Raw genomic sequence first — 21,281 nt, 5'->3', positions numbered from 1 at the left:
ACACACAAAAAAATAAATAATTTGTCAAGTGTAGCTATCGTAGGAGTGTTGGGTTAAAGAAAGTCGTAGAGCTTTGTGCGTCATTACTCTTGCGGTAACCAAGTGGCCTGATGATTAATCCGCGGTCTTTTGCACCCCTCGCCCTGTTTTAGTGCACTGTCATTGGACGTCCACACTGTCAGTCACGTCATAAAATCCCACCTCCTTAGGTTTTAAACGCGTCCCAAAGTGTAAGGAAAACTATTCAACCTGTAGCTTTGGAAAGGACAGTACATCCCACGCAGTGGAAAGAGTGCATCATTACGATTTTCATCATCTTGTCTGGCACTATGAAAATGTACACGCGTAAAGAAGAAGCCCGCTGAGGACGAATTTATTTGGAAACAAACTTTTGGAATTTCCTGCAATTTCGGGACCGCTGCCAATTCTAAACTTAATCTTATCCCGTAGGCTGTCAGTTGTCTTAACACTTTAACGTCAGACAGAATGTACTGCCACAATCTGGTCCTTTTTGTATTTTTGTATCCCCTCACGCTACTGATGATGATGTGCCAGGCACCAGCCTCAGCGCAGAAGTCGAGTGGTCCTCGGGTAAGTCCGTGCGTAACGCCGCATGTGTTCAGCTGCACACTTTCACGTATTTGTATCACGTATCGGATAACTTCAGTGCGTCATTCAAAGCTTGTCAGTGTGACAGATAAATCTTCCTGATACAGGTGATTTAATTTTATGAAAATATCTGCTTCAATACACAATGCAAATCGCACCAAATATATACAGTACTTTAATGCTCATGCAATACTTGTTTACAAATATCAGTTTTAGGAAGGATTTTTATGGAATGATATTCTGGACATTTTTCAAAAGGAATTGCAAATTGTATTTGCAATTGCGTTTTCAATTTGTGGACGCATAAAATGTGACATAATCCAAACGCAAATCCAAATCGCGCATTACCGTTTGCATTTTCGTTTAAGCGAACGCACAGTGTCTGCCAAATTTAAAATGGAAATGCAAAGTCCATTTGCAATTGTGTTTCCCATATCTTACGAGCTATGAGCCTGTCATATTTAAATAGCAATATTAATTACCACATTTGCCTTTCCACTCTCTCTGCACTGTGCATTTAAACTGCCAAAACTCAAATGGAATCGCAATTCCTTTTGCATTTGAATTTCCAACGTCTACACAGAAACCTGTCAATCAAGTGACAGGGGTGGGGCCATTTTATTGGGCGTGTTTGCATTGGGAAGTGACGTCACTCACAGTCGACGGTAATAAATAATTATTAATTAATTAGTGTGGACTTTGTCATCTAAATACTTAATAACCAATAAGGTTAAGGATGTGTCTTAAAAATTACTTCACCTTTTCTATCCTGTGAAGCTTTACTTAAAAAAGATGTTTCCTGATATTGACACTTTATGCTCTTTTTGTGATGCAGAACACAAATCCATTTCTCATCTCTTCTGGGAATGCACATATAAGTCTGTTCTGGAAGAATTTTTGTATCTTCGATCATACTAAAATGTACCATGTTTTACTATGGTAAATATGAGTTATCGATAGTGTTTATAATTAAACCACAGAAGCCACAAATGTACAGTTGTCTGAGACATTATGAAATGTTCTTTAACATGAACCATAAAATGTAGTCAGTGGTCTGCTATGGTTTATTTTCATAATAGGTAAACACAGGTCACAAGTTAACACTGTCACATTTCCTTGATTCAGCAGCTGCACTATGTGCCGCCAAGAGTCCTATCTTCAATCGAGAGATCTGGAGCTGATTCGGTGTAGATCGGTAGCTCGGTGGTTAGTGACTCTCGTCGCGCGGCACGCCGTCTTTTAGCGCGTTATCGAAACCCGCGCCAACACAGACTTTATTTTTTTGTTTATCCTACTTATTTCAGCCGCAAAACGGGCGATCATACTAATAACTTGTAATCTTTACAAGAATATCTGAATCATGCAATGAGCAAGTCTGCGTTTATTAAACACTTAATATCGCGTCAGTTTGTGCTTTCAGAATCGCCGAGTCTGCTGCCGTCGTTCCAGCACATCTGCAGCAGAGACCTGAACCAGGAAATTGGTCACCAGATAACACGGTAACCAGTTAAACCGTAACACCGGGAAGATTAGGCAAATAGACTGGTGACGTAGGTCTGCGCGCGTTTCTCAATACAAAGTATGCTGATTTCGGACTTGCATCCTCGGTAGTTCAGACTTTGTGCATTCGACTCGGGAGTGTGATGTCTGCGAGGACGCAGGTTCGGTAATTCTGCAAACAGCAGCGTACTTGATAACTTCAGTCAGCTCACATTGACTACTGAATTTTTCCTCACTGTATATTTACAATAAAACAAAAAGGATATGAAATTCCACTGCCTCCTTTCATTTTTTATTTAAACATAATAATAGCAGCAGAAATGTACTTAGTTCAGGGAAATGTGTATATATACAGTCATTACAAATGAAACTAAATATTATATCAATTGCCTCTTTTATTACGTAGACTGTGAGTGATGTCACTTTCCAATGCAAACACGCCCAATAAAATGGCCCCACCCCTGTCACTTGATTGACAGGTTTCCGTGTAGACGTTGAAAATTCAAATGCAAAAGGAATTGCGATTCCATTTGAGTTTTGGCAGTTTACATGCACAGTGCAGAGAGAGTGAAAAGGCAAATGTGGTAATTAATATTGCTATTTAAATATGACAGGCTCACAGCTCGTAAGATATGGGAAACACAATTGCAAATGGACTTGGCATTTCCATTTTAAATTTGGCAGACACTGTGCGTTCGCTTAAACGAAAATACAAACGGTAATGCTCGATTTGCATTTGCGTTTGGATTATGTCACATTTTATGCGTCCACAAATTGTAAAAGCAATTGCAAATACAATTTGCAATTCCTTTTGAATAAAGTCCGGAATATAATTCCATAGATTTTCTTGAAAAACTGGAATGCAAAAAATAACCCACTGAAAATTGTACAGCTTCTTTTTGCTACCTCATTTGGTGACACTGAATTAAAATATACCTTAGTGTATTACATTTTCTGTCATCACTTATAGTTTATACATATTAGTTCATATAAAGATGATCTTTCATTCCTGAATGCATAATACCCCAACATCAGAGCATCTTTTAGTGATTCAGCTGAATAGTTGGGTTTTGCTTGCTGAGGCACATTGTCAGTGAGACTTGAGTACACCCATTGACCTTTTGTCATAACGGTCTTTTGCTTCCTGTGCACCCCTCTGTGCCCATAGAAAAGAGGACCATTGCCTTTCCAATGCAGCATTTCATACGATTTCAACAAAGACAACTGTGTGGAGTATTTCTTTCTGCGGCTGAATCAGTTTGCAGACAATGTTGAATAGCAGAGCTTTATGATGTCTTTTAAATAATGATCCTCTCGGAAAATGCAAATAGATCTGTCTGGATATCTATAAGGGAGAAAAATTGCATCAAAGTGATTAACTGTTTGCCTTAATAGCCTTGTTTTAGTAGTAAAGTTTAAACAAACTGCAATTAATGCAACTTACCTGAGTGACTAATAACACAAACCAAGCATAAAAACATGCCCCAGAAATCGAATTGCCGCAGCATTCTTTTATTTTCCTCAAGTATTTGAGAAATTCAGACAGAAGAATGGTTTGTCAAGATTGCCTCTGAGCTCTTGTTGGTAAATGTCCTTTCGGTTGTGCTCTGAGACCATTGAGATTGACCACTGAGAGTACAAATCAGAAAGAGAGTATAGAACAGAGAAATCTGTGGATGCTGCTGAGGTATTGTCATACTTGTGGTTGGAGGGGGTGGTCAGTATAAAAATCTATGATACCCACACACACACATACACATTAAAACTAAAAATGTGTTCATCTTCAAAAGTGAACAGAGTGAAGTTGAATTTGAATTGTTTTGCTGATAAAAGTCTTAACAGCAAGGTACACAAAAAAAAAAGAAAAAAAAAAATCCTTGTCTTCAGGAAATATTTTCAGAACCAGTTAATCTGCGATGAACACATTGGACCTAATGGAGATATATAACTAGATTTTAAAAGAGTATTAAAATAAATTCCTTGGGAATTCAAATAATCGACGGTTCATGAAGTCACATCACACAGATTTAGCAATCTACATTTATCTCTTAATTCTGGATTAGAAACAATTGTGACAAAAGGACCACTGTGAACATAAACCTACTGTGTTTCTGCATGATTCTCATTTACTTTCCCTTAACTCTCCCTGACTTTTATCTCCTGTGATATGATATCTGCTTATTTATTTTATTTTGACAAGAGCTCTATAGATTGAAATGAACTGTAATAGTAGCTATACAGAGCTTGTGTGGATGTGTGATTTGTTGTGCTCAACAGCATTAAACAGTGTAGAAATATCTCCGCAATGTTTAAACATCCTCCATCACCCTCATCTAATCATTACAGGAGGCCAGAAAGGTTGTGTTAAAAAAGCGATTTAAAATAAAGTTAAATGCTTCAAAAGTTATACTCCCTTCTGTGCCTCCTTTGTAAAAACTTATCTCCAAACGCTGTCAGCTCCAAGAACCCAAAGATTCATGAGGAGTTATGGCTGCTCTGCTGAGCTGGAAGACATATTTGGGCCAATAACAGGATCAAGCTTCTTCCTCAAAGCCAATTGGGTGATTGGGTTTATTAAAAAAAAAAAAAAAAAAAGGAAGAAAGAAAGGAAGCTTCTCACAGTAGAGCGATTTTAGGTTTCCCTTTCCACATTTAACATGAATTTAGCACACTTTTCCAGTCACAGTAATTCTGAATTCTTCGACCTGGCCAATTCTGGCATGCCGCAGACTTAGAAGATAATATTTTCTGAGGATTTACTTCTGTCAGCATGTAGCGATGCGTCTGAGCGCAGTGAATACACTGACTGTTAGTAGGCATTATTTTGACGATTAATCTTAAAATTCCCTAAACTCCCATAATTGGTTGGGCCAATATTGCTGTGGAGTGTATCAACCTTTTGTGTTGTCTTGTCAGTGTATTTTAACATTGAACAAATTATGCACTTCACTTTTAAACAGCTCCTGTGCAAAGGTCACTGGGAACTTTCACTGTTAACAGTCTGACAAACTTGATCCTCATGGTAGCCTAACATAAGCATGGATTAAAGACAAAACAGCAATACAACTTCACAGTATGCAACACATTGTCAGTGTAGTTTAATTGCAAAGTACAGTAGGTCACATTATTAGTCTTAAAAACGGTAATGGATTTGACTTAGTTACAGTAAGATGTTATTATCGTCTTTTTATTACAAGCACAATCTGTAAAGGACAAAAAAAACTTAATTAACTGAAAGTTTTATGATACAGATACAGATTATGATACTGAATTAAGTGATGGAAACTACTGGATATGTAACATAAGTAGGGCTGCAACTAACGATTATTTTGATAATCGATTAATCTGTCGATTATTTTTACGATTAATCGATTAATCGGTTTATGTACTTATATTTTAGTTTTTCCCATTTTTTCCCCAAGTAAATTATTAATAAATGGTCTTTATCCTTCAGCATAGATTTTTAAGAGATTTTAACCATTTTGCACTGTCATATCCTCATCAAAAATATACCTGGAGTTGTTTTATTGTGTTAGTAATCCTTTGTCGAACTCTTCTGCAATCACAACACTGACCCATACTCTAGCAAATTTCACAAGGAGATTTAAAATAATGTTTTCACCATGGCAGTCCTTAGAGCTCCTAAAGTAGTTTAACATCCCGAACGAAGCTTATTAAGGAATCTTTCAGAACATATTTTCACGAAGAATAAGGATAAAACAGAATAAAATTGCAGTGCATTGTATTTTATTATTTACTGGGAAACAGCTTTATAGCTTTTGCTGTGAAATTGTAAACAATCCTTCGAATAAAGTGCCAGTGGCATGAAACCTGAATGGAACTCACAATTTAAAGTAAAATCCATCAGAAGGTTGTCCAGAAAAAAAAATTGGACAGTCACACACAAAAAACCTGCTGTGTGAAAAAGAGCAGTGAATACTTAGAAAAAAAGTGCATTTCAAATATCTTTAAACATTTACCCCTCTCATTCAGTCATAATTAGGCTGCACGACTGAATTTTGAACTGGTAAACGACAAACTGATCAGAGAACATGTTTGTAAAGCTTTAAATGTTAACTGTTAAAAAGCAATGTTATCAGCTTTCACGACTAAACATTTGCAAACAACATTGTACTGGAGAATCTGCACAAATAAAAGTCTTAGGGGCCGTTCACATATCGTGCCTAAAAACGCGTGGAAAACGCTAGGCGCGCCGCTTTCTCCTTTCCAAAGCGCTCGTGCAGAAGCGCCCCTGAGGCGTCTGCCTTTGCTAAGCAACCATGACGTGCTCTCTCCTTGAAGACGCGGAAATTTCAGCAAAGGATAAATGGATTTGCAGCTCAAAAAATCGCTTGCAGTAGCTCTGCTACTAAATTTATTTCAAAATGGAAATCCATATACAGCTATGATCAGCTGTTCCTTTCATCTTGACCGAGCTTTTAACGTTGTTACGGGAAAGGATGAAGCTGATTGGTTAGTTCTTGTCACATGACCCGCGATGCACTTGCAGCATTCTGAAAAGTTGAGATGTTTTTAACTCGATGCGGTGCGGTGTTGGAAATAATGAACTTGAGCGCGCAAAAGACGCGATATGTGAACGTCCCCTTAAACAGTTCAGTAGTGCAGAGTTTACTCTTCTTTTTTGAAGGCTCAAAGTAAAGTACTCCCAGTCTCCCACATCCCGCTAAATGCTGCAGAGACGCTGTTCGGGAAGCACGTGACATAAAACGAGGCCAGCTATTGGCTATTCGCTACTTCTCCTGCTGTACTGGCTGAGTAAAACCTCCGGTGGCTCAATACTGCCACACTTTGGTCACCGCAGATTTGAAATATGCACGAAATGAGCCGCTTACGGCAAATAAAAGTTATTTAGCAACGAATCGATGACTAAATTAGTTGACAACTATTTTAATAATCGATTTTTATCGATTAAATCGATTCGTTGTTTCAGCTCTAAACATAAGCTACCTGTAATGCACAGTGTTCAAAAGCAAGCATTATGCAAGTTTGAAATGTTTTATCTAATTGGTGTGATCTGATTTTCTTTTCTTACAGTACAAATAGACTGAACCTGATTTGCTGTATTGTTGGAGTGGGAGTTTTTTTTTTTTTGTAACATGAGCAGCATTTTTGATTTATTGCAAAACATGGACTGCATGTGGAGCATATGGTGTACCGTAACCTTGAAAGATGTTACTCAACCCCAGTTTAGAAGGCACCCAGCTGCAAAATTAATAGCATAAAAAATAAAGACATGCAATATTTCAACTGGCAGAGTTAGACACTATCTGAAAAATCAATCAGTTAAACTTCTGTCAATGTTTTTGCCAATTTAGCCAAGAAAACCGACTAGTAGCTGTGAAGAAAAAAATATTTTTAGACTATAAATTGTTTCCATAAAAAGCTATTTCTACCTGACCCAGTTACTTATTTATTCATTTGTTTAACCTCATGTAGGTCAGGTCTGTCTCACTGAACCGAAATAATATTTTTGACTAAATTTTGATGCTGCCACATACTGTAAAGCACATTTTAAGCAAAAATGTTTTTTTTTTTTTTTTCTGTGTAAGATACTGTATAAACATCCATATTTGTTTGTTTGTTTGAGTATGATAACAGTTGTCAGTAGTGCAGATCAGAAAGTGTACCATTATGTCATTTTTCAAAAGTTCATACTTATTTAGAATTTGTACTGGTAAACATATTATGTACTGATAAATTTGGATATTAGAATATATATATATATGAACTAAGATAAACAGATAAATCTGTGATCACACATTTGTTTTATTATGCCATGGTTAACTTGTTTAGGTAAATAGCCTAATGTTCACCTGATAAATATAACTATATTATTTATGAGAGAATAATTGCATGTTTAAAATATTATTTTAATTGTTGTAACTACTTATAGAAAATGTTATTCTATAAAATCATGAGCAACTCAGTAATTTTAAATTGGTTAAGGGGATTTAAACCATGATTTAAAACACAAGGTTTTAATATACACTTTTGTCCTTAGTAGATTTGGGTTAAGTGAAAGACACATTAGTCTTTAACTTCTTATGTTTTCTAAAGGCTTTTTCTTCAAACATACTTTAAAGAGAACACTCATGATTCAGACGAGACCTATTTAGAACACTTGAATATTCCTTTCCCTTTGAAGTATGGACTTAATAGAGTGTGAACTTTTTCCCACATGACAAAAACCTAGTCTAATCTGTTTTCATTTAGCATTTCAATATGATACGACGTAAGCTTTCCCACAGCATTCATTTCTCAGAATTAGCTATCCGCACAAACAAAATATCATGCTAGTTTGGTCAAGCTACAAAAATGAACTTAACCAGCATGAGTAACTGAAAAATGGATACATGGAGGAGGCCTGAGGAAGCGCTGTATACAGCATACCTGGTCGAGTGCATCGCTGAAACCTCGTAAAGTCACGAAAAGAACAAACACAGCGAGACAAGTACAAGTTCCATGCCAAGACAACATTCTCCCAACTCGGCGTATGAGCGCCAAACCCCCCTGCCCTCCTCCTCTCTGCTTTTTTAAAAAATTATTATTATTGCAGCAGCCCACATGACAGTGATGCAGGTGTTAGTGTTGTGTGTTTGCAGGTGAGAGGGAGATGTGGGAATCATGTATATACAGGTTCTTATCTGAGTGCATTCAGAAAGAGTGATTGTTCTGTGTGTTTTGCACGAGTACTATTTTTAATTTTAACATCTTATAGTCCAGAGAAGTAGTCAACCAGTCAGTGGTCATTGTTTACCTGATATAAAATGACTCACGATACACTGTGCAGCATCAGTGGGCTTTGCAGTTTGACACTGTGTTGACAGAAAGTGTGTGACTGTATAGAATGTTCGTGCAGCTAAGATAATGTGACATGTACTTTGATAAAAATCATGCCAGACTTACTATAATTTCATCAGAGGATTGTTGCACTAATTGCAGATCGCAATAAATGTATAAATGTATAGGGGCTATTCGTTCTACCAGTGTTGGGGGTAACACATTACAAAAAACAATGAAAAAATTAATAAAAATAGTCAAATGCAAGCTCAGAATATTATGCAATCATGCAATAATTATGATCATAAATATGATTTATGTATTTAATCTCATTTTATTAATCGTTCATTTTTTGTTATTGCTGAATAGTGTTGAACTTTCTTCCCCTGTGTTATATTCTTCATGCAGTTTGTTTGAGCTGCGCCCTATACTGTATAGACATGAGTTTACATTTCCTTCAGCCCGAGGCGTATTCATTTCACTTTTGGTGTGGTTTTTACAACCCGAATTCCGGAAAAGTTGGGACGTTTTTTAAATTTTAATAAAATGAAAACTAAAAGACTTTCAAATCACATGAGCCAATATTTTATTCACAATAGAACATAGATAACATAGCAAATGTTTAAACTGAGAAAGTTTACAATTTTATGCACAAAATGAGCTCATTTCAATTTTGATTTCTGCTACAGGTCTCAAAATAGTTGGGACGGGGCATGTTTACCATGGTGTAGCATCTCCTTTTCTTTTCAAAACAGTTTGAAGACGTCTGGGCATTGAGGCTATGAGTTGCTGGAGTTTTGCTGTTGGAATTTGGTCCCATTCTTGCCTTATATAGATTTCCAGCTGCTGAAGAGTTCGTGGTCGTCTTTGACGTATTTTTCGTTTAATGATGCGCCAAATGTTCTCTATAGGTGAAAGATCTGGACTGCAGGCAGGCCAGGTTAGCACCCGGACTCTTCTACGACGAAGCCATGCTGTTCTTATAGCTGCAGTATGTGGTTTTGCATTGTCCTGCTGAAATAAACAAGGCCTTCCCTGAAATAGACGTTGTTTGGAGGGAAGCATATGTTGCTCTAAAACCTTTATATACCTTTCAGCATTCACAGAGCCTTCCAAAACATGCAAGCTGCCCATACCGTATGCACTTATGCACCCCCATACCATCAGAGATGCTGGCTTTTGAACTGAACGCTGATAACATGCTGGAAGGTCTCCCTCCTCTTTAGCCCGGAGGACACGGCGTCCGTGATTTCCAACAAGAATGTCAAATTTGGACTCGTCTGACCATAAAACACTATTCCACTTTGAAATAGTCCATTTTAAATGAGCCTTGGCCCACAGGACACGACGGCGCTTCTGGACCATGTTCACATATGGCTTCCTTTTTGCATGATAGAGCTTTAGTTGGCATCTGCTGATGGCACGGCGGATTGTGTTTACCGACAGTGGTTTCTGAAAGTATTCCTGGGCCCATTTAGTAATGTCATTGACACAATCATGCCGATGAGTGATGCAGTGTCGTCTGAGAGCCCGAAGACCACGGGCATCTAATAAAGGTCTCCGGCCTTGTCCCTTACGCACAGAGATTTCTCCAGTTTCTCTGAATCTTTTGATGATGTTATGCACTGTAGATGATGAGATTTGCAAAGCCTTTGCAATTTGACGTTGAGGAACATTGTTTTTAAAGTTTTCCACAATTTTTTTACGCAGTCTTTCACAGATTGGAGAGCCTCAGCCCATCTTTACTTCTGAGAGACTCTGCTTCTCTAAGACAAAACTTTTATAGCTAATCATGTTACAGACCTGATATCAATTAACTTAATTAATCACTAGATGTTCTCCCAGCTGAATCTTTTCAAAACTGCTTACTTTTTTAGCCATTTGTTGCCCCCGTGCCAACTTTTTTGAGACCTGTAGCAGGCATTAAATTTTAAATGAGCTAATTAAGTGGATAAAAGTGTAAAATTTCTCAGTTTAAACATTTGCTACGTTATCTATGTTCTATTGTGAATAAAATATTGGCTCATGTGATTTGAAATTCCTTTAGTTTTCATTTTATTAAAATTTAAAAAACGTCCCAACTTTTCTGGAATTCGGGTTGTACATTTGTATAATAACTTTTTATATTAAAAACAAACAAGCAAGCCCAGCCCAGATTTCAAAATGAACTAAAAAGTAACATAACGCGTTACTTTTCATAAAAAGAAACTAAACAACGAAATTAGCTACTTTTTTAGGAAGTAACGCAATATTGCAATGCATTACTTATAAATTTCCCCAACACTGCGTTCTACCGACTGAGTGATTTCAAATCTTAAAGCAAATTATTGCAGTCAGTTTAATAGAAATCTGCATGATCTGGAATTTTGTGTACATGTCAAAACTTTCACCAAACAGGTTTTCCCAAAAAAAATTTTTCTCACAAATTTGCCAAACTGACCAAAATAAAACTGCTCGGTTTGAAAGTGACGTCTGTTTGAGCTATACTTCTTACATCGCTACACTTTGAAGATAACAGAACTTTTTGCACTGCAAGACTTTTAGCTGAAATTAAGCTAATGTCTACGCTAATCTACTCTTCACACCACAGCTCTTGTTACCAAAATCGGTTTGTTTGGTAATTTTGCGGTCAGAGTTAGCTTAAATAACCTTTGCCAACAAGGTGGGGTATTTGGACTTTGTATAAAAAGACACACTGCTATAATCTTGATTGGTTTCATGGTGGCTCAAGCTTTTGGCTTGTGAATACCAACAATCTCAGGCCGGAGATATACTATGTGACTTTTTTTTAAATCAGGCCTTTTTTTCATGAGTCAGTTTGCAGTTTATTGTGCAGTGCACAGGGGGTAACGAGAGGCAATTAACCTCTCTTGACTGGCAATCAGATGATTCTGACATGTCAGAAATGTTGGACCATCATGAGGGTATCACACAGTTGAAGCAAGGCTACATCCTGATTGCCCAGAACTTATGTTTTTCCCCTCTCAAATAGTGTGATCACATAAATCACTTGTGACTCTATATTGTGAGCACATAAAGTGAGCTTTGACTTTAAATGGCATGCAATTTACTACAGTGAGAGTTAGTATCTACTATCTTACATAAACATCTCTGAAATTGCACATCGTATGCCCGGCTGCAGATATCTGCAGCGCCAATATGGTTCACTTATATCATTCTGTGTGAAAGCAGAGTGGTCTGGGTTTATTTTATTTTCACTTTTCGTTACAAATTGTCATACTAAACTAATGACCTGCAGCTACACTGTAACACAGTCTGTGGACAGTCCTAGGACGTTGACTAATGGCAGAACTTACTTACTGATTCAACCAGAGGTGGCCTTTACTGATTTTCTTTTCTGTCATTTACCAAATTGGGAAGACAGGATGACATACGAGAGATCCAACAGTAGTCCAATGGAATAACTCATGTGATATTATTTAATAAATCCGAAAGCCAATTTACAAGACCACAATGTCTGTTTCTTTTCCACAATGTTGGGGAAAAATGATTTACGTCACATTAAAATCACCAAACGCTACAATAAAGCATCAAGACAAATATACAACTCAATCCATCAAAGCGATGACTACTAATTATTTGTTGCGCAACCTTTATGTTGTTGCGCACCACTAGTGTGTGTACAAGTGCTTTGTTTCCAGACTAAATTGCACAAGGCAGACAGCAAAGTTCGACAAGGACTGATATGGACAGAGAGAGAGACAGTGTGAGCAAGAGAGAACTAGATAGACAAGAGAGGGAAAATATGTGTGTGAGGGAGATAGAGAACAAGTTAGGAGACAGAGTCAAGGGACAAAGGGCTGTTCTCCCTGTGTGGGCCAGAAGCAGCGCTGTGTGTTTGATATACAGTGAGCGACAGCTGGGATTTGGATAAGGAAGGTTTTCTGACAGAGAATGCGTTCTGGGTCTGTGCTATGGCATTTTGCTGTGGAGAGATAGCAGTGGCTATCAACTTTTAATGATACGGCTTTCTCTGGGAAAATACCAGAGATTACCAGCCTCCCAGAGGTTTCAATTACAGGCCGATAAAAGTAGTGTCTTTTACCACACCGGACAGCCATTAGTCATGACATGGCAGGTTTCATCAACTGATGTTTTGCCATATCGAGATCCTCAAGTGGAATCTTCTCTCCACTGTGGGTTTTGTTTATGCCTTCAGAACTTATTGTGCTACTTCAATAGCCAAACAACCTTTACTGGTTATTTAGTCTGCATGTTTTCATTTGTTTCTCTGAGGTTAAATAACCAAAAGCATTTGGTTAAGTTCCTACAAAGAATGTCAGAAAAGTTTGATAGTTTTGTTTTTTGGATGCTGGTCTAGAATTGGCATTTTAACGAAATTAGTGAATCTCAATAGTGTCGGCTGTTTACAAGTGATGATTAACAAACCAGAAGTATGACTTTCTCTCCAACGAAGAAGAAAATGCACAAACATTCTTAAATAGGGATTTATGGCTAATAATAGCCATCCTATGTTGTTTCGGCAGTGGTCAATTAGTTCTGTTTCGATTGTGACTTCACTATTGTGCTTTATGCAGTTGAGTTAATACAGACTATACAAGACTCAGAGCTAAATCAGAACCCCTAGGACTCCATAGATTATGCTTAACCAAGAACTACTGTAGAGCCAGTTTTTTCAATCAAAGAAACGGGATGTACATTTTAATATACCCAGAGTTAAAGGGTGGAATAACTGAATTAATAGTTTAACTGATAAGGGGACTGGGTAAAGGCCTTTCACATTCAGGCCTGAAATACAGAATAATTATAAAATATAAAAAAAAAAAATATATATATATATATTTTGATCAGACAGTCAGTGAGATTCCCCAGAAGATCTAACATGACTGTTCTTTAGCCAAGCTGTATCATTAGTGACAAAGTAGGAAGTTCAGGAAGCAGATTTCCTGTTAGTCTGGATTTAATTAGTCTAATGATCAGAGAAGAGGGATTATGATTTCAAATCTTCTTAATGTGAAATCTGACATTCATTACTGAATCATGCAAAGCTGTTTTAGGAGGGGATTTGAAGTATGCATAACCAATTTCTCGCACTCTCTCTGCTTCCAGATTCACATATATGCACTCACAGTTGATAGCATATAAAAAAGCATGATCTATATTGATCACTTTTTATAGATTTTATGTATATGCATTGTAAGTTGAAAATGTGCAAATTCCCGTTTGGAACTGAGTTCTAATTTAAAACCGTTTTGGGGGCGCTAGCTACACTTGACCAGGACTGCTAATTCTATGGCAGCCAATCAGAAGTCTGCTTTTCCCCGTTATTTTTATTATTGTTCTTTCCAAAGGTAACGAGTGCTTCACACGTTATAGAGAGTAGCTCTGGCACTCCTCGTGAATACCACACACACACACACACACACACACACACACACACACACACACACACACACACACACACACACACACACACACACACACACACACACACAAACACAGAATGCTTGCCAAGAATAAAAATCCATCTGTGCAATGAGATTTCTCTGGTGTCTCCAGTTCGTCCAGAAATCTTCACTTTATTGTGAGAAGTCCAGGCAAAGGTTAAGAGTACCCTTTTTTCTCAAAAAAAGAGTGTTAAAATGAAACATTTGTCATAAATCCCAAACTGCAAAATGAGAAACTTTTTGGAGTTCACATTTAATTAGAAAAACATGCTTGACATATTGGTTCTTTAACAAAAGGATTGTTTTTAATGATTTATATTTGAGTTTAGCAGTGTCAGGGAACTAGTAGGATTTAAACAAAAGAGATACAATAAATGTATTTATGTTACATGTATCTACATCTATACATTGAGTACTTTGTGAGCACTTTTTAAACATTGAGTGCAATGCATTTGTAAAATGTGTTACTTAAGTGTCCCATAATCTCCAAATACTTTCTAAGGCATTGTATATTGTTAAAAGTGAGAATGACAGAAGGTTTGTATGGTGTGTGTAGGCTTCTGTTTTCCTCTATGTTCCATGTTAACTAAACTTCTGCCCACACAAGCTGACAGAATGTGTGTGATTCATTTCACTTCTATTTATACAGTTAAACAGTTAGACTCATATTTTACAAATAAACACATATTTTACAGACCTAGTCCTGTATCAATATGCTTTCAGTCCAAGGTGATACATAAATTTATCCTTTATTTTAAGGTGTCCTTGTTACGTTATTTGTACTTACTATCATAATAACAATAAAGTATGCATAATTAAATGCAAAGAACCCTAAGCCAAACCCTAATCCTAACCCTACCCATATAGTAAGTGTATGTAATGAGCCTGTCCTCCAACAAAAAACGACCATATAGTTAGTTTGTGAATGCATTTATTATGACCTATATTTACGTTTTAAAGTTAAGCGCCCTCTAGCGGGCATAAAAATAATGACAGCATTGCGTTGTGTCTGTCGTCATTAATTTACGTATAACGTCATTACCAATCAAAACGCATGTTTATTTAAATGCAATGTGTGGGCGTTGTACACCGATCTCACAGTATTTCCTACATATTTTACTAGGTGGCTTATTCGTTCGAATGACCACACCTAACCCCACCCCTAAACCTAACCCTCACAGAAATCATGCTAAATTATGATTTATTGAGCATATACATTTTTTTGCACATGATTACATATCAAGGTATAACGCAATAATCTACTAACTGAGCTACACGAAACGCAAACCAGAGGGCAAATAAAACAGTACAAAACATTAATATGAAAACGACCTTTTGCCGATAGGGGCGGAATTGTAGTATACGCTCTGATGGGTCGTATTTCAGGGATTTGGACAAACGACCTATACAAGCGTATTGGTTGGACTTGAAATCTACACTTAGACTACTTTTTAAAAGATCTCTTATTTTGGATATGTGTGTGTGTGTATGTGTATGTGTATGTGCAAACTAAGTATGTGAGTAAGTACTTAGTGTTAGTTGGGAAATATGTGCCTGAAAATTCATTTCAATGTTAATTGCAATTTAAAATTAAAATGTATTATGCTATATTTTAAGTTAATATTAAATGCAATCTTATTAATTCTGACCCTTTAGGCTATCTGTGAACCTTTCTCAGCTCCTGTAGATGAATCTTAGACTATAAAGACATGCACTTAAGGTTATACAACTGAGTAGTAATCGTTTATGCCTTCTGTCATAATAAATGTCATCAGACAGTTCATTGAAATATTCATGTAGTCAAGATGAATTATAATACTGCTTGTCTATGGAACCTTTTCCTGTTGCGGTAAGTACAATGTATTTTGCTGCTATGGGATACAGGTAAGATTAGGAACAGGTTTGGTGGTATGGGTAGGTTTAAGTGTGGATTAAGGTGTTAGGGATGGGTCAACAGTGTATTTATAAATAGAATAACATAAATTAATTACAGATGTAATTACATACAGGTATATATATATATATATATATATATATATATATATAATTACAATGTAAAAACATGTATGTACACAACAAGTGCATTGTATCAAATTAATTAATTCAGATTAATTCAGATGCAAGTAGTTAAGGCTACCTGATATAAAGTGGGACCCCTGTTGCTTTCTTTTTCCTGTTTTCCTTTAAAGATAATGGACAAATAGGCAACTCACCATCTGGATGTGTCCTCAGTTCTAAATCACCTTTAAAACAGCTTGCTTTGGATACAACATTTATTGTGCTACTTAGACCGGGCAGCTCTTACCAGGAATATTTTGGCTGTCTTAAACAACACTAAATATTTGCTTATGGGCATTCATTTTTATTGTGACTGTTCTGGATTATTTACCCAAGTGAGAAGTATACAGTGTGAACACACACACACACACACACAGCAAACAACAAACCATTGCTTCAGGACTGAATCTCTTGAGGTGAGCAATCAAGCAAATGGAACCAAATGATGTCACTAATATAGTAGACATGGACTGAATCAGTCTGAATGCCTGATGACAGACAAACCAGACCCCCCCCTCCTTTCAGCTAAGTATGGCATTATTAAATCTGGCACCCTTACGATGTACTATATGCTGCTTATAAATTGCCGTACTATACAAACTATACAACTTATAAATGAATACATATACTGTTATTAGATTGTAATACATACTCAGGTCAATTTATCCACAAGTATGTCCTAATATATATATATGGAGTTGTGTCCTGATATGTCACAAAAACAAGAGCACACACACATGCACACACACGCACACACACGCACACACACACACACACACACACACACACACACATATATATATGTGTGTGTGTTTGTGTGTGCTCTTGTTTTTGTGACATATCAGGACACAACTCTGTATAATGACATGGGTATGACACAGGTATTACAAGGAGAGGGTGACTTATGAGGACATAACCCATGTCCCCATTTTTCAAAACGCTTATAAATCATACAGAATGAGTTTTTTTGAGAAAGTAAAAATGCACAAAGTTTCCTGTGAGGGTTAGGTTTAGGTTGGTGAAGGGCAATAGAATATACAGTTTCTACAGGATAAAAACCACTACACCTATGAGTTGTCCCCACTTTTCACAAAAACAAACGCATGTGTGTGTGCGTGACGTGTGTGTGTGTGTGTGTGTGTGTGTGTGTGTGTGTGTGTGTGTGTGTGTGTGTGTGTGTGTGTGTGTGTGTGTGTGTGTGTGTGTGTGTGTGATCAGAAACGGTCAGCTTTGGTTATTCAGATGGGTCATGTTAAAATGGAAAATGTGCCCTGTGTTTCTGGCTAAAGCTACCCTTTTTCCAGTAGAGGTTCTCCAGTTTTGTATGCCTGCTGTGCTGTGAGACCACTGCAGTGTCAGAAGCCACAATGCATGATGGGCCAGCAGCTATGGCACAATCTACAGTGAATTTGAATGCTGAACTGAATGCGGAACTTGCTTTCCTTTCTCTTTACCTCTCTAGAGATGCTTCTGTTCCTCCCAAACATTAGGCCAATATGTGTTTCTCTGAAATTGTGAAAATTCATAAATGATTTTGTACATTTGAGGTGTCTGGTTGCATGACAAAAGCGATAAGGTAAAAGAAAAGAAGATACTACTGATGAATATTAATCAATTGGAACAATAATTTATTGGGAATATATATATATATATTTTTTATGTAAGAGAGAATAAAATAATAAGATTATTTTTATAATAGTTATACTAATTATATGTATTTTTCTAAAGTTTTATATTTTTATATTGTAATATGCAATATGAAATCAAAACTGATCCATTTACTTTGTGATGCATGTTCCAGGTCTAATTGTGCACAATACATAATTATTCCTTTGAAAAAAAAAGGGGGTTCCATTCTGGTATGGAGTGGCTATTTTCACAGTTGAATCCATTCCTAATAGTACTTAAATGTAGTCTTATTTGGATAAAATAAAATAATGAACAATTGAATGAATGAATGACATATATAATATGGAAGAGCTACTTGACATAATAAATGTTGTATAATAGACCAAATTGGTAACATTGTCCATTAAAATAAACAAACACACACACACACACACACACACACACACACACACACACACACACACACACACACACACACATATATATATGGGCCTCTGTACTGTTAATATTAAGATTTTTTTTGTTGATTTATACCTGTATTTTGAATTATGAATTGCATTGTGTTGTGTTTTAAGGTTGAAGGAATGTTAATGGCAAATTTTTCTATAGATTAATTTATTTCTATAAGATAGATAGATAGATAGACAAACAGACAGACAGAAAGACAGACAGAGAGACAGACAGACAGACACACAGACAGACAGATAGACAGACAGACAGACAGACAGAAAGACAGACAGACAGAAAGACAGACAGACAGACAGACAGACAGACAGACAGAGAGACAGACAGACAGACAGACAGATAGACAGATAGATAGATAGATAGATAGATAGATAGATAGATAGATAGATAGATAGATAGATAGATAGATAGATAGATAGATAGATATGCAGACAGAAAGAGAGACAGACAGATAGATATATAGACAGACAGACAGACAGACAGATAGATAGATAGATAGATAGATAGATAGATAGATAGATAGATAGATAGATAGATAGATAGATAGATAGAAAGACAGACAGACAGACAGACAGATAGACAGACATATATATAGATAGATAGATAGATAGATAGATAGATAGATAGATAGATAGATAGATAGATAGATAGATAGATAGATAGATAGATAGAGAGACAGACAGACAGACAGAAAGAGAAACAGACAGACAGAAGTCTGTGCAGCATGTTTAGATCTCCTCTTTTAATTCTAATGTCTTTGTTCTGAAAACTCAAAAGAGTCTATTTAAGGCTATATGTTATTTGAGCTCAGCTATTTTCAGATTCATGATTCATGGAGTCTTCCTGCTACTAAAATCTGTGAAACTCATTGAGGTTCAGCTCAGCTCAGCTCAGCAGCACTCTTTAATTTATTGCACACTCATTAGAATCTAGTTAGGGTATTCTGTGCTTTGTAGCTTATTATACTCTCGTGTCCTCAGTGCTCTCTTTAAACACACTTCATATATGTGTGTGTGTGTGTGTGTGTGTGCAGTGGCTTATAGGGGACAGAGAGAGCCCATGTTCCCCTGCGTGCTCCAGGAGTCACGGCAAGCCTGTGTGTGGGTCAGACGGACGCAGTTATGATACCAACTGTGACCTGGAGAGGGCGAAATGCAAGGACCGCACACTCACCCTCGCCCACAGGGGCAGATGCAAAGGTCAGTGGACATCAGACATTGTAGGGTGAGAATTTCCAAAAAAAGAAATGTATTATATGGAAACAAGCCTTATTATCTCATGCATGTTGAAACATTAAAGGGATAGGTCAGGCAATGGAACAACTTGAGAAATGTTTTGGTGAACAATCCCTTTAAGCAGTGTACAGTCTACTTAACACAATATACCTCTAAACTTCACAGCCTCATTTTCATTCCTGTCAAGAAAACTAATTCTGAAAGAAACTTTGCTTCATCCATAATCACATACTGTTTGACTGGGTATTATATGTAATAAAAAACTTCTTCGATCATTCTATGTAGAATGAATGTGTGTAGTATTAACGTAATCCATGTTGCCATTGCCATGTGACATTATCCATTTCGTGGCATTCATGACTCCTCTCTTGTGGACTCATGGGATAGTAAAGTGTTCATCGGATGTGCTGGAAGTAGTAGATCACTTAGGTACTTTTCCATAAGTTACTGTCAACTTGTCTGTTCTTTTTAGTAGTTTTGTTACGTGATATGTTTTTATTTCTTTATTTTGCAATTTCAGGTAAAAACTGGATGAGGATAGATCAGCCTCTTCCTGCGCCCACACTTGTTTCAGAGGTCAAAGAGCTGACAGGTATGAAAGGTATGGAAACCTACATACACACACAAGATCCTTCCAACTTTGCACCCTGCGACTGCTTTCCAGTTTTTATATTTCTGTACTGTGCACTCAAGTAATGATAGTTACCCCTATCCCCTGGTGGGGATAGTTACTTGTAGTGCATTGCAATATTGTGTTGCTCTTTAAAATGTAACTAATTACGTTACTTATAGTTACGTTTTATGGAAAGTTACATTACTTTTACTGATTTCTCTCATCATGGGGACAGGAGAGCTGTCAGTCAATAAATGGCAAAAAGAAACTTATTATATTTTCTTGTAAATTAAAAAGTAATTTGTTACTTTACTAGTAGCTCAAGAGTTCGTAAGAAAGTATGATTAAGACTGTATGACAGGTATGTAGCATCATGCTAAAGCTAGAGTTTCACAAATGCCATTGCATAGTGCTAATTATGTAAATAGTTTACATGCATTCAACTGTGATTAACTCATCCCATTCGCAATAAGTCATCATTTAACAGGGGTTTACAACGATAAAGTGGTTAGTATTCATCTGGTCATGTGATTTCAATATGTCTGCCCCCGTGAGGTGATCCACTCCATGTAAAATAAAACAGGTTTTATAAGGCTACTCAAATGACTAGAGTCTTCATCTCATGTGAGTGTACATGATTTATTTATTTATTTTTTAAGTACTATTCACTTCTTTGTATAAAAGTTTTTATTTATACTTTTAACTTTTAGATTATTTTTTTAAAACTGCAGTCTCAAATTTTCCATCTCTTTTCAACACCTTTTTTTCTGTTTGAATTGGGACACAGTTTTGTCATTCATGTGTTGGCATGAAGGTGGCCGATCTCAAATCAAGGCAGCAGGACACATCTGTGTGCATGTCAGTCTAGAGAGAATATACAGTCCCCGGGGCATTAGAGCAAACTACCTAGGAAGCACGTATGCCCACTGGTATGCATGTAAG

At 36.7% G+C, this 21,281-nt stretch overlaps 1 protein-coding gene across 5 annotated transcripts in view; it reads left to right on the top strand.

The window, feature by feature from the left end:
* Window positions 1-236: 236 nt before the first annotated feature.
* LOC132113019 (SPARC-related modular calcium-binding protein 1-like) overlaps window positions 237-21,281 on the top strand; it is a 68,081-nt gene continuing 47,036 nt past the window's right edge. For 4 of the 5 annotated variants that reach the window (XM_059520806.1, XM_059520807.1, XM_059520810.1 and 1 more), the window contains exon 1: window positions 20,251-20,327. In XM_059520806.1, coding sequence (XP_059376789.1) covers window positions 20,258-20,327 — 70 coding nt within the window. In that variant the 5' untranslated portion in view covers window positions 20,251-20,257. Of the gene's footprint in view, window positions 592-19,524; window positions 19,691-20,250; window positions 20,328-21,281 lie in introns of those variants that run through there. The other variant, XM_059520811.1, reaches the window with a different exon arrangement.

Source organism: Carassius carassius, chromosome 32 (genome assembly GCF_963082965.1).
Source record: "Carassius carassius chromosome 32, fCarCar2.1, whole genome shotgun sequence".
NCBI lineage: Eukaryota > Metazoa > Chordata > Actinopteri > Cypriniformes > Cyprinidae > Carassius > Carassius carassius.
This window is presented reverse-complemented; position numbering and strand designations above follow the sequence as displayed.